At 51.8% G+C, this 13965-nt stretch overlaps 1 protein-coding gene and 1 long non-coding RNA gene across 2 annotated transcripts; one reads left to right on the forward strand and one right to left on the reverse strand.

Moving 5' to 3' along the window:
- Positions 1-1747: 1747 nt before the first annotated feature.
- LOC126651961 (uncharacterized) lies at positions 1748-7717 on the reverse strand. Its single transcript, XR_007631835.1, has 3 exons — positions 7551-7717; positions 7030-7122; positions 1748-1878 (listed from the first exon to the last, which is right to left on the reverse strand). It is a non-coding gene; the product is annotated as an uncharacterized LOC126651961 (long non-coding RNA).
- An 840-nt stretch (positions 7718-8557) lies between these two features.
- Positions 8558-10973, forward strand: HAND2 (heart and neural crest derivatives expressed 2). The gene is given in 3 exon segments (XM_050338207.1): positions 8558-8831; positions 8834-9111; positions 10142-10973. Coding segments are annotated over 3 exon segments (651 nt in total). The 3' UTR covers positions 10241-10973.
- The last annotated feature ends 2992 nt before the right edge of the window (positions 10974-13965 follow it).

Consider the following 13965-nt stretch of genomic DNA (forward strand, 5'->3'; position numbering starts at 1 on the left):
CGGCTGTGGAAAACAGAACAAATCTTTAAGAGAGCGCTTTAAGAGAGAGGGGGAGCGAAGCCTGCAGAGCAAACCAACCGCTCGGGCTGTCCCCATCTGCGTGGGGACAGATGGGCGTGGAGGGCAAGGCGCTGCTCGGGGGAAATCTTTTCTGCTGGAAAGCTCGTGTCTTCAGAGTAGCCACTGGGAAAAAAAAAAAAAAAACCAAAAAAAAAAAAAAAAGAAAGAAAAAAAAACCACAACAACTCCCAGACAAAACACAACTCAGCATTGGGACGGGGAGATTCTGCTTTTCAGTTTGATTTTTTGATTTTGACCGAAGATCACTCGCTCAGTGGTTCCTGAGGGGCGGTCCCGCTCAACCCCCTGCCCCGAGAGAGGTGTCTGCGGGGCAGTACGGCAGAGGCCGGGGGGCGAAGGGGAGCTCGCCCCGGTGTGCCAGTAGCCACAAGCCAGGCTGTAATTACAAAGCAAACAAGAGTGAAATATTGGATCGGCGTCGCCCGTGACAAGATCTGCGCTTTTTGCCACCAATTTGTTTGTGGAGCTCTATTTAAAGGCGCTTGATTGAGGAAACGTTGAAAATAGCAGTTAGGGTTTCCCTAATGAGACCTCTAGAGGAAAGTAGTGGCATTCAGGGGGCTCTAGCAAGCGGAGGGGAAGCTCTTAACCCTTTCCAGCCGTCCCCATCGCGCCAGGGCTCCTCCCGGGCGCGGCACCGCCCGCGGGGCGCCGCCGGAGCCGCCCTCCCCCGGGAGGTGCGGTGGGGCCAGCCCTCCACCTCCCCCACGGCCTTCAGCACTTCGACCACCGGCCGGTGGGAGGGGTGGCGGTGGCCCCGCCGGGGCAGTGCCGGGGCAAGGCTGAGCACCCCCGGTGTTTCCCGGAGGGGGCAGACCGTGCCCCCGAGCGTACGCCCCGCGGGGACCGCGGCGTCGGGGCTCTGCCCCCCGACGCCCTTTGATGTACTGGGTCGGATCGCCGGGTGGCTACAGTCTGGTGCTTCAACCCAGCAGCAAAGGGCGGGGGAAAAAAAAAAAAAAAAAGGCCCTTGGAAATGCTGAAAAGACGGGGAACGTATTTAACAAGTAACGATATTTTTCACACGAACACGGATTGCGCAGGGGCCTGTGACACTCCCTTCCATATATCCATTTTTCCGATTTCTCTTACTGTGTGAGCCTGCCCCGACACTCGTTCTCTCAACCTCGCACACGCTACGTGCTCAATTAGCGCCTGTCTGAGCCCCATATTACACGCAAATGAGACCTCTGGTAAAACGCATGTTGATAATATTTTGAAAGGCGCTAATGCCTGTGAGGGAGTGTGGATCACAGTCCTCTTCTGCAGGCTGCTTTCTCCAAGTACTAACACTTGAACGACATTGAGATCTTCCCCCCCCCCTCGATTTTATAAATCAGCTTTAGTTGGGAAAAACGGGGCTTGCTTTCACAATGAGCTGCCTGTAACCTGCAGGACCCTGGGATCTTACCTAGAGAGTCTCTGCTTGCCCCTCTCCCCGGACACCTCACCAGCCTCTGCTCACGCATCTTCGTCAGCCTGTTGATCTTGTATATATATGTGTATATATATAGTATGTATATATGTATGTGTGTATATACACCTGGACAGGGATCAAAATAAACTTTTAGGGTATACCTAATAAAAAGTGAGCATTGTCTCTCCCTAGAGGAAAGAAATAGTGAAAAGCAGAAAAACAAAGTGTTGACTTAGTAAAATAAGCTCTGCACGGTGATGTAAAACATTTATTTTTGTTGTCGCATTTACACCCCCAGGTTTTGGCCACGGCTCCGTTTCCCTGCAGGTCTGGGGAGGTACATGACACTTAGTTCTCCATTTTCCGACTTCTTAACTTTCCTGAAAAAAACAGTAAAAAAAATAAATAAAATAAAAATTTCCGGCTAAAGTGAAGCAAATAAACATTTTACGTATTCACAGATAGGTTGTATCATCTGTACGAACAAATTACAATACTCGGCCGCGCGTTTCTTGTAAAGTCTCCGGTCTTCTGTTTATGTAATGCCATTTCTGTTTGTAATTATTTTATTTTAATTTTATGTCACTTTTAACAGAAGCCAGACCGGTTTTCCCTCCGTGTTTTGTATACAATGCTTTCTTTCTCGATAAGATGTTCTGTCCTATCTTTTCGGTTTTTCCTTTTTAAAAGTGTTTATAGTTCCCCACGAGCAATTCTCCAATATTTCTCTCTTGCATTTTAAGGACTTGTCCCTGTCTTGCTTTATTTGTTTGTGTGAAATTTAGTTTGAAAGGAGATCAGAGAGAGCAGGAGGGGTTTGTAATAAGAGAATGACCAAGCGACCTAAAGGCTGATTATATGTCATTAACTGGAGACTTGGTGTATCCAAATTACCAAAAAGACCTCACTCAGTCAGATCAATTACACCGAGATACGCATATAGGAATTGCAGTACGAGCTGATGCTCCCAACAAGTGTGCAGCCGACATTTGCAGAACTCAGCCGCTGAGTTTTCAGACGAGCCCCTGTGCTGCAGCCAGCCCCGGGCAAGCGGGAGTAGGGTGCAGTGCAGCAGGTACACGGCGCGGGGGGCACTGGCAGGACGACACCGACATTTTGGGGCTTGTAGTTAGGGCCAAATTGCAGTTAATTTTCACCGCTCCAGAGGGATTTTCTTTTTTTTTTTTTTAAAGCCAAGCAAGGTTACCTTTGATCTATGAATGCTTCTTAAACCCCAGCCTCTTTAAATGGAGACTTTCCATGAAAAATTACAATAAAAGTGTTGATTTTGGTTAGCCTAAACCCACAACGATGCCAGCCTAAACTTCTTCCTCCAACGTCCGAATTTCAGATAATGGATGACAAAATACTCATTAATGAAGTCAATTCTATTCGCGAGCTATTTCATCAGAATCGAGCTTAAGAACATCTTAAGATGCTCTTTCCCGGGAATGCAAACAATATTACATGGAAAACCAGTATGTTTTTCTGTATACATGTGCGTTTTTATACATGTGTGTGTATATATATATATATATATGAGATATCTATATAACAATTCCAATAAATAGAGAAACACTGCATTCACTGCGTTCTTCTGACAAAGAAAGGGTCTTATTTGGAGTTCGCAATGTTTTTCGTTTCTTTCTGTGATTCCTGTCTAGGGTCTAAATGCAACTCTGGATCCTCGGTCACAAATATAAGCAATCCTCGAATAATTGCTTGCACATGCAGTAGTTAAGCGCGTAGGGTCCCATGCTTACCGCCAATCATTGCGACTTCATTGAGACTTATGAAATGGTCAGTATCTTGGGTTTTTCTCGTCCCTGATCTTTTTTCTATTTTTTCCTTTTTTTTTTTTCTTTTTTTTCCCTGTATACACAATGGCTGAGAGATAACCATGCCTGTAATATGTGGGCGTTCATTACCGATATTAGTAACGTAAACCAGGGTTCCTGCACCTCCAACGGCAGCAATTAATCCGGGCCTGCTGGGCCCGATCCCGCCCTCTGCCCTGGACGTTGAAATCCAGGCTGTGTGAGCGCAAGAGAGGGTGCAAGCAGGCCCATTAAGCACAACTCCTTTTCATTAACCCTCACTGACATATTGACCTTCAAATGATATTTTTCCATGCCTCTTTTCAAAAATCCGTTTTCTTACGGGTTTAGGTCTTTTCGCGAACTCCTAAGCAATGGTCCAAGGATATGATGCGTTGCATCCCTGGTACACGGGCAGCTCCAGCGTCCCCAGATCCGTCCGAGAACGATACCCCTTTCTAATACGTTTGGTCCCGGGTCAGTGACATCATGCACTCTATAAATTAAAACGCGTCTCGGCTTTTCAAGCCGTGCACCGGGTGTTTGAGCGATGTGGTAGGCAGCCGGGAGGCAGGAGAGTGAATCGGCAGACCGGTACTTTGGGAGCTAAGGGGAGGAGAGCCGTCGAGGGGGCTACCCGCCTAGGGCAGCCCCTCAAAAGCAAAGGACGGGGTGCCTGCCCTTGGGATGCTTCAGTGTGTCTGAGTGTTTCTTTGCTTTAATGAAAACTACGAAGGGAGATCCCGGCGCTGCTGCACGGAGCGGGGACGGGCGGGTCTGTGGTCCGTACCGGGTACCGCAGTGCTGACGCGGGGCCGCCGCTCCCACCGCTGCCCTGTCCCGGATGGCGTCCAGTCCCCCAGGCTCGCCCTGCCGGCATCGTCCTCTCCTCAGAAGGAAGGTGCGGTAAAGAAGCAAATGAACGGGACGCTCGCTGCCCAGGCACCGGCGAGGTGCTTCTCTGCCCCCGGCCTGCTCCTCACAGGGCCTGTCCCGGGGTGGCTGCGGCGCTCCCAGCCAGCCAGCACAGGAGTCCCCAGCAGATGTGGGTTTCCGACCACCCAGCGTAGGTACCTCGTCCCCGTTTCTATGCGGTTTTCCCCGACTGATTCGGAGAAATTAGCTTAATTTGCAATTAAGCTTAATTCACATAAGACCAGGGGAGTGGGGGCACAGCTCTATTGTTCTGTTATCCCAACTCCCATCCTACTTTTGGCCCGGAGGAGAGAAGTGACCTGGCGATAAGCGGACCGGCGGCGACTGAGTGCCGGGGCAGGGCAGCGGGTGGCCCCGTCGGCGCTGAGCGGGCGCCCTGCCTGCCACCCCCCGCTGCTGCCCCACTCCTCGGGCTCCTGCCGCCCACTCCTCGGGCGCCGCGGTGCACCCATCGGGAGGCAAGGGCAGCCCCATCCTCCCGTTCAGCCCCGGGGAGGGCTGTCGTGCTGCAGAGGCAATTAAGACAAGGCAAAAACAAAGATACAGGGCCCCCCTCACACACCCTCGACAAAATAAAATAAATTTTAAAAAGCGGGAAGAGGAAAAGAAAACCAGCCTCGACACAGTCGCCACCAAAACTTCTTTATTATAGCAAACTAGGAAAGTCCTGTCTGGCAGCAGAGTTCAGATAAATCGCCGCCTAACATGCAACCATTTTGGCAGGGAACTAAAGTGACATAAGACTTGGGTTTCTTTTCTTTTTCTTTTCTCCCTTTTTTTTTTTTATTTTTTTCCCTTGGTTGGTTGGTTTTTTTCCCCATGTGATTTGTGAACGAGAAAAAAATCTTTCCAAGTCAATAAATGGAAGATCGGCAAGATGCTAATGCTTTTTAGCGGACTGTGAGCATAGTATTGGGAAAGGTACTTTGTGCTTTCAACGCGTGGATCAAACAGAAAAGGCTGCAACCCATGATCCGCCACCCTGAGTAGTGAAAAGCTGAGGGAGGACACAAGAGTTAAATTTGATCTAAAACTCGATTTATAAAACTCATAAACAACTGATGGGATAGGATAGGAGGAAAATATAAGATCCTGCTGGGTGCTTTATCTAGGGACCCTCTTTCTCCAAAGCTAATTAAGCAATAATGACGCTAGCTTTGGAGACTGGTGCTCTGATCGATATCTCCTGTATATTTTATTACTTTTTCTCTGTCTCATGTTTTCCGTTTCCTTCATCATGGGAGATGTTATCAGAGTGACCGTAGTGGCCTGCCACAGAGACTGCCACAGTTGCAGTCCAGTCTGCAGTATATTGGAAAGCTCCTACAAACAGATAGAGTGCAAAGAAACATAACCCCGTTTGCAAGCCAATATAACTTTCCGACCTTGACAATGCCCGCTTCTTCTTCGCATCAAGAAAATATTGCAGCAAAAATAAAACTGGAGAACTGCTGCAGGATCTGGGTGGATTTTCAGGCTGCGCTCTGCAGACATCACATCCCGAGCAGCGGAGGTACGCTGCCTGGCCACTCCAGGGTTCTGCCTGCACGATCTGCCCAGGTCCTTCCTTACGTCTAAAAATCCCCATTGCAGACACGTTACTTCCTTAGGATAATACAATATATACACATGTGCGTGTGCATATATAAATACAGATATACATCAGTCGGTTACAAGCATGTGTGTGTACGTATGAGATATATGTGTGTATACATCAATTCTACATCTGGACTAGTTTTTCACTTTCGTACTCAGTTTACACCCAGACACTCACGCATATGTGTATATGCTTATAAAATGTACGCCTGCGTGTCTGTGCTCCGTGCACGTCTCCTCACCGTGCAGGTCCAGCTCTGCACTCCCCGTCCACGCGAACCACGGGGTCGGTGCCCCGCTTCACCTTTGGTATTTCCCCGAAGAAGCCAGCTCCCCGGTACTGCAGCAGGCTGCTCCTTGGCGGTCTTATCCGTGGAGACTGCCCACTCCCTGCAGGGCATTTCCTGCTGAGACCCCGCAGACTCACCCGCAAAGTCCCCGAGCCCCAACAAGCCCCTGTGTCCCGGCGGCACCCCCGAGGGCCAACCCGTCGGCAGCTCCTCTTCGCGCCGAGACCGCCCGGGCTCAGCTTGCCTCCTCTACCTGGGCACTGAGTTGATTTTCTCTCTCTTCCCAACACCCAGCGCTTCTCCCCGCGGTTTTCCCCACCGCCACTGCAGTGGGGCCGCAGAGCACACTGAGCTGCTGCAGAAATTGGACTTGCAGCTCTTGCTGCCTCCTTCCGCAGACTTCTCCATCTCTATCTTTCTCTTTCTTTAATTTATGACTTCTCGGGTCCTGTTGACACAGTTTTCCACACTGCCTATATTGTAGAATTGCCATGCAAATACACGCCGAAGCAGCCTAGACGTCAGCCAGCACAGCTAAGTGTGGGTATTTTGTATTTTGCAGCTATTTAGTAATATTCGGTTCCATTTGAAGATGGCAACAATTCGCCTCGACTCCTAGTGATCCATGAGTTCCAGTTTGAGATCCATTTTTCTTTTTTAATGTCTTCAAGCTTACCGAAGTAAAGCACTTAAATAGCTAAGAGACATTTCATCCTGGCCTGGTCGTTAAAAAACATTTAACTACTCCCTTTCGATAACTAAACCTGTTTTCTGCAGATGTTGATCTTTTTTTATTGCAGAAGCAGGAATGAGGGTAAATATTTAAATTTTTTTTTAGTAAAAGCTAGAAAATTAGCTCGGAACGTGCTGTAAAAAATACTCGGTTACTTACCGATCTTACCAGTTAAAGAGGCATGAAACCGATTTCAGGCGCGTAAGTCACTCGGGTGAACACTGGTGGAGGTGCATAGGCGCAGGCAGCAAGCTGGAAAAGAATCGGTTAAAGTCAAGCTTATTGTTAGTGTCTCAAAGCTATTCTTTCAGGAAGAAAATACCGTCCCTGGCCAAACCCCGAGCGCTCCGCTCCCTCGGTCAGTCAGCAGCCGCGCAGACGGAGCCAGCCCGTGCTAACCCGGGTCGCATATCGGGTGACAGACGAGGCAGAGTAGCTTCGCCCTCTCCTCACGGGAACTAACAACCTCTCTGTATATATTAACCAGCAATACAAGTATAAGCCGGAGCGTTGCTGGAGCATGCCTGTCGCAACCGGGCACCGATGGAGTGCGCTCTCCGAAGCCGGTTTTATTTGTTCCTCTACCGGACCGGCACAAAGCACTTTGCCAAAGCAACCTCAGAGCCTATCAAGCTCTCACATAGATTTTTACCAAGAAATTTCTTGGATCCATACTGTACCTGGTTTGAGATTATCCGATATTTGAGTTTTAATTAGTTTGTAGGGGGGGTTATTATTGCTTTTTTTAATATCTTTTTAATGCAGATTTTACTGTAAGGCATCTGCTAAACACTTGCATTAACCTCTGCCTCCATGATAATTTCCCCCCCTTGTTTTAATTACATTAGGGATGCGGAGGGGCAGCCAATCCTAAAAGAGGAGCTCGGCAATTAGCAGAGCGAACATCAAAAAGTTTTATTGCGGAGGGTGGCGGGCCCCGCCTCCGCCACGGCCATTGGCGGTCGCCGCTTCTGACGACATATATTAACCCGAGCGGCCCTAAACATGTAGCTGTACATGGAGATCGGGCCGGGGAGCCCTGCCAGTGCCCCGCGCCGCGCCGAGTCCCATCACCGCCGCGCCCGGCAGAGTGGCGCGGATGCCTCAGAGGAGCGCCGGGGCGCTGACCCCCGCGGCGGGCAGGGCAGGGATGCGAGTGCCCGCCAGGCACTGACGGCCCCGCCGCCGCGCAGGGCAGAGGGGAGCGCCGCCCGCCCGCCCGCCCCGAACCGGGGGCGCATGGAGGGGGGCCGCGTGTAAGTACCAGCCGGCCGGGCCGCGACGGACTTGGCGAGAGCGGAGGGAAGCAAGAGGCGAGGAAGATCCCGGGCTGGGAAGCCAAACCATTTTGTTTTGGTCGACATCTCTCCATAGCTTTTTATTATTATTATTATTATTATTTTCTGTGCGCGCTTCCTCGAAGACCCGGCCCTGGGCAAGGAGGAGAAGGAGGTGGAGGCACAACGCATGAGCGGCGGTGGCGGCGCCCGGGGAGGGGGGATCGCTCGGGCACCCGCGGGGACTTTGCAGCAGCGCCCTATGGAGAGGCAGCGGGCAGCGGGACAGTGCTGAGGGGTGAGCGGCAGACAGCATCTCCCGCCGCTGCGGCGGGGGTGGGGGCGGGCGGGGAGGGGAAACCTTTGTTTTGGGGCCCGGGGGGCGGGGTGGGGTGCTCTAGGGAGCGGGGATGAGTCTAGTGGGCGGCTTCCCCCACCACCCGGTGGTGCACCATGAGGGTTACCCTTTCGCTGCCGCCGCCGCTGCCGCCGCCGCCGCCGCCACACGCTGCGGCCACGAGGAGAACCCCTACTTCCACGGCTGGCTCATCAGCAGCCATCCGGAGATGTCCCCCCCCGACTACAGCATGGCTCTGTCCTACAGTCCCGAGTACGCCAACGGGGCGCCGGGCATGGACCACTCCCATTACGGGGGGGTGCCGCCCGGGAACGGCCCGCCAGGGCTCGGGGGCCTCGGCCGGTGAAACGCAGGGGCACGGCGAACCGCAAGGAGCGGCGCAGGACTCAGAGCATCAACAGCGCCTTCGCGGAGCTGAGGGAGTGCATCCCCAACGTGCCCGCCGACACTAAGCTCTCCAAGATCAAAACCCTCCGTCTGGCCACCAGCTACATCGCCTACCTCATGGACCTGCTGGCGAAGGACGACCAGAACGGGGAGGCGGAGGCCTTCAAGGCAGAAATTAAGAAGACAGACGTGAAGGAAGAGAAGAGGAAGAAAGAGCTGGTCAGTGCTCCGAAACGGGTCGGGGCGGGACGGGTCAGGGGAGGTGCGGAGAGGAGGCTGCTCGGCTGCCCGCCGGCACCCTATCCCGGGGTTCCCGGCGCCTGGCTGAACAGAGTGGCCGGGGTATGTCCATGCGGGACACCTCGGTCCCACTTGTCCCTGGCCGTACCTGCGGGCCAAAACTGGGACAGCGCACAGCCGCGGGCGGCCGTCGGCGTCCGGATCTGAACCGGCGTCTGAGAGCAGCCGCGAGGAAAACTTTGCCACATTAGGGCCCCCCGGGGACGTTACTTCCCGGGCTACTGCTTGTCCCGGATCCCAAACCGTGATGCCGCAGGAGACAAACCTCCGCTCTCTTTAAATAAAAATCTGGAGGCATGATTACCTGCTAAGCCAGCCCGGCTTTAAACCGTCGGCAAGTACGAGGTTCGCAGCAATAGGCGTTCCTGCCTTTGCCCTCGGCGTTTCAACTTTTTTGATTTTTTACGGGAGAGTTGACCTAGGCATCCCGATTTCGTGTAGGCCCTATGGCACGCTTGCGTGTGATTGATTCCCGCAGAATTGGGGTGGTCGCGGATCTGATGTTTTGACTCGGTACGTGCCGGTGCCTATCTTCTCCCCGCAGTCAGGGAGGGGGTATGCTTTAGCCGGGGCCTTATCGTAATCCCCATCTCTCCGTGCACAACTGGCGCCGCTCAACCTCCAGTCCGCTTCACCGTGCTCCAGGCGTGGAGAGCACGGGGATGGCGCGGAGCGGGGATCGGCTTCCGCTGGGAAGGCAAGCGGCCTCGCATTACGCAGGGCCGCTCCCACGGGCGGTGGTTTCTCCCGAGGCGAGACGCCGGGTGGAGGGGGCACCGCTATGTCCGCTGCAGCTCGCAGGCCTCGACAGCAGCTCAAGTCTCCTCGTAGTCTTCGATCTCGAGGCAGGGCAAATGCGACCTAGAAAGGGGAGGAATATATCTAACCTTTTTTTTCTCTGCTCTTCCCCTCCTGTTTCTCTCTCTCCCCTCGCATCCTGTCTCCCCAGAACGAAATCTTGAAAAGCACAGTTAGCAGCAACGATAAGAAAACCAAAGGGAGGACTGGCTGGCCGCAGCATGTCTGGGCTCTGGAGCTCAAGCAGTGAGCACGGCAGGACTGGAGGAGCCGTCCTCTTAGTCTCGGTAGTGAGCTCTTCTCTGAGGACTCTTTGTATTTGGAATCGTCCAGTTTATTTATGTGCAATTTCTCCCCCACCCCCATCCCCCCAAAATGTGGATATTTGAAGGAGAGGGAAAAAGCATTCCATATACGAAGAGGAAACTCCAGCTTGGTAAGGGGTAATGTCTCTAAATGTTTCGTGAATGTTATTTGCTCTGTATAAATCACACGGGGAAAACAGAACCATAGAAAAGGAAAAAAAATCCCTCCCTGGCATTAGTGTGTATGTGAAGTGTATCTTTAATACTTGGCCTTTTGGATATAAATATTCATGGGATTATAAAGCTATATTTCAACAGAAGCAGTTGCACCAATGTTTCGATTGACTCGGTATTTAGTGTTGTAATTTTGTTGTGGTCGTTCGGTATTTGAAGATGTTTTCAACAGTTATTGGTTATGTGCACTTCCGTCCGTAAGGGAAAAAGTGGAATCTAATTAATATTGAAGGTGTAAACGTTGTAAGTACTCAATAAACCACTGTGTGTGTTTTTTACAAAACAAAAGGGAAAAAAAGAAAAAGAAAAAAAAAAAGAAAAAGGAAAATCCAAATCTTTTTATGTTTTATACCTCAAAATGTTTTGAATAACAGCGCTGTTTATGGCTTTTTTTTTTTTTCATAATATTTAAAATATTCGGAAGTAAACTAAATTATAAAGATGGCTCCTAAGTTTATTTTTAAACAAATGACTGAGTGAAAGGAGGGGTAGAGGGAGGGATCTCGCAGCCCCGTGAGTGTTGAACAGAAACCGGCAGTTCAGCTGAGTAGGAATTCCTTGTGGTGGTGTTCTCCATGCAGGAGACCTACTGTGAACGGGAAATGGACAAGGGTGCAAACCCCGGGCGGGTCAGGAATAGCAGAGATGCGCGGTTTTTTTGCCTCCGGAGCCCCGGCGGCGGCGGTGCCAGGCGCGGGCCCGGAGCGGGGGCGGACCGCGGGGGCGGCTTCCCGGAGAGGGGCCGGAGGCAGGCGAGAGAGGCCGGCGGGCTTTTCTCGGAGTGATTATGTAGCAGGTAATTTTACGTCAAGGAATAAAGAGCGAACAAGACAAGGGATTTACGGGGGCGTAGGGGGGGAGGAGGTGATGGTGTTGTAGGGAATATGTGAGATTTACAATGAGCTACGGTGAACTTAATATTAACTTTGTGGTTCCTAAAACTCTCCTGGGTTGCACGTTTCCAGTATGCTACAGCGAGTATAGGGGTTTTTAACCTTTTTTATCTAACTAACTGAAAACTGCAGCAGCCTGTACTCTGGCTCTACTTAGTAGGTTCTCTGCTTTCTCAACAGGATCTCTTCCTTTATATCTCTCGCCCTGTCTATAGACTCCTTTCCGAGGGTCCCGTTCCCAGGCCGGCAAGTTTGCTGCTCCCCGGTAGCAGGGCGAGCTGCAGACATTCAGAGCTGGGAAATGCGTGGCGAACTTCTGTATTGTAGGCAGGCAAGCGAAAAATTAAAAGGTTTTCACATAAGGAAAGTGTTCTACATATTTTTGTCCACTCCCGGTTAAGCGACAAGTTTTCCACATTTTCCATGATGAAATTCGGGCTCGTATTTTAAACTCATACTTAAGTCATCTCAATTTAAACCAAGCTGGCTTTCTCTTCAGGTCCAAGGCTTCATACCTGCCTGCCTTCCCGTGCCGCCGCGCCTAAGGAAGTGGTTCCCGACGAGACCCGGCGTAAGCGTAGGTAGATGTGCAATTGCCCATAAAAAGATAAGGGAGCCCCTGCGCCGTTTAGTCGCCCCTGTTGACAGTGGGGAGGTTGCGGGGTTACAACAACCGGACAAAAGTGATGTGCCCTCCCTCCCGTCGGGTCAGGCAGCCCGGCTCTGCTCTCCGGTGTGGGTCTGTGTTTACAGACACTTGCCTCTGTTTATAACACTTGGAGAGAAGAATCTCCCCCCTTGTTTGCTTTTACTTGCCTATTAGTTGTCCAGCTGATGAACTGGAGCTTCTCGCGCTCCCCACTCTCTGCTCAAACAGTTATTATTTTTTTGTCTTTATAGCGATACACAAAAAATAAAAAGGGAGAGGGGTGGCTACGAACGCTGCGGTGCTGCACGTTCCGGGCAGCTTCTCTGCAAATGCTGTGTCTTCCCTTCACCGAGTCACCAGGCTGCAATTCCCCCGGGGGATGCGTGGCGGGGCCGGGGGCTGGCGAGTGGCTCCGATATGCAATCTCCGAATCGCCTGTCCCATATTTCCCCATCAATAATTTTCCATTTTTGAAACGTCAGATTATCAGAACCGTAAGCTCCTCTGGATCCACTATGGAATACCTCTTTTAATTACTCACTAACGAGAATGTTGCTATTTTCTCAGGAGCAGCAATTCCCGCAGCTAAATCACAAGAGCCCTAGACAGGCCGGAGCCGACAAAAATGTAGGGTTTGACGTTAAAAGCTAAATGGGGAAGCAGAAGGTAAATTGATGGTAGATGGGGATGTCAGTGCCCTGGCCTCAGCTCTTCGCCGGCGGAGCCGAGGCCTGATAACAGTGCAGCGCTGAGCCCCGCGCCCTGCCCGCACCCGGGGGCATCACCGTCCTGCCGACTTGTCCGGTAATTCCTCGGGGCCAAAACATTTTTAGGAGCTTTTACCGAGGTGAAAGGCACGTAGGAGGAGGGATGGTAGCCTTTCCCCTTCTGCAACATTTCTGTACGGGTGCGGGGAGGAAGAGGGGAGGGCAGGGGGCCGGTGGAGAGCAGCCGGGTCCCTGAAGCCCTGTCACTGCACACGGATTCATGGATCCGTGAACGGCCTCGTTTCATGTCTGAGGGAGTGAGATCCTCTGCTCGGTCTCAAGCAACACAGCATTTTAATTTTTTTCTTCCCCTTGAAGAGGAACAGCGACAAAACTCCCCGGGTGACCATGCCTCTACCCGTGCCCTCCCAGGGAGCGACCTCTCGCTTCCCCCGGGGTGCGGGCCCGGCTGCATGCCCGAAACAGAGCGGTCGCCTCCTCGCAAGGAGGCAAGGACCTCCCTAGCGGCGGCGTGAGGCCCAGGGGACCCTGAGGGTGTTCGATTTGGGCAGACAGAAGCATGGGTTTTTAGAGCTCGTCTCGGTTTTGGGGAGCATATGTCACAGCAAGGGACCGGCCCTGTACCCCGCCACTGGCAGCAAGTCCATCGGCAACTGGCAGTACTGAGTTTTGAGGGACTTTTAGCAATATATAGGATCCCTATAGGACTTCGTTGCTATCGGGTGTGGATGCCATGCCTGCATTCCTGCAGGCAAGGGAGATAAATGGTGGTGGGGCGGTTTTTTTCCCCTTCGTTTCGCTTTGTGTTGTGGAGAATTCGGGGTTTTTTCACACCCCACTACCCCATCGTTCCCAGGAGCTTTTGTTTAAGTCAAAAGACTATTGCAATAATTAGTACTTATTTGCTACTGTTGTCAAAAAGTGTAGCGGGGCCTCTTTGGTCAAGCCGCAGACACCCCCAGAACAGGAGCCGGGACATACGTGGTCAAATGTAGGGATATAAACACGACCAAGGGGATGCCGTGGAGACAGCAGGAGCTTGAAAGGTGGGCAGGAAGGGCGGGGGAGAGAAGGTTAATAATAAAACCTCTAAGCAAAATATCCTCTTTTTGCGCTTGGAAACCTAACCTTAATCCTTTTTCACACGTACTGGCCCGGCCACTCAC

Source organism: Myiozetetes cayanensis, unplaced genomic scaffold, assembly GCF_022539395.1.
Source record: "Myiozetetes cayanensis isolate MyiCay16 unplaced genomic scaffold, myiCay2020 scf7, whole genome shotgun sequence".
NCBI lineage: Eukaryota > Metazoa > Chordata > Aves > Passeriformes > Tyrannidae > Myiozetetes > Myiozetetes cayanensis.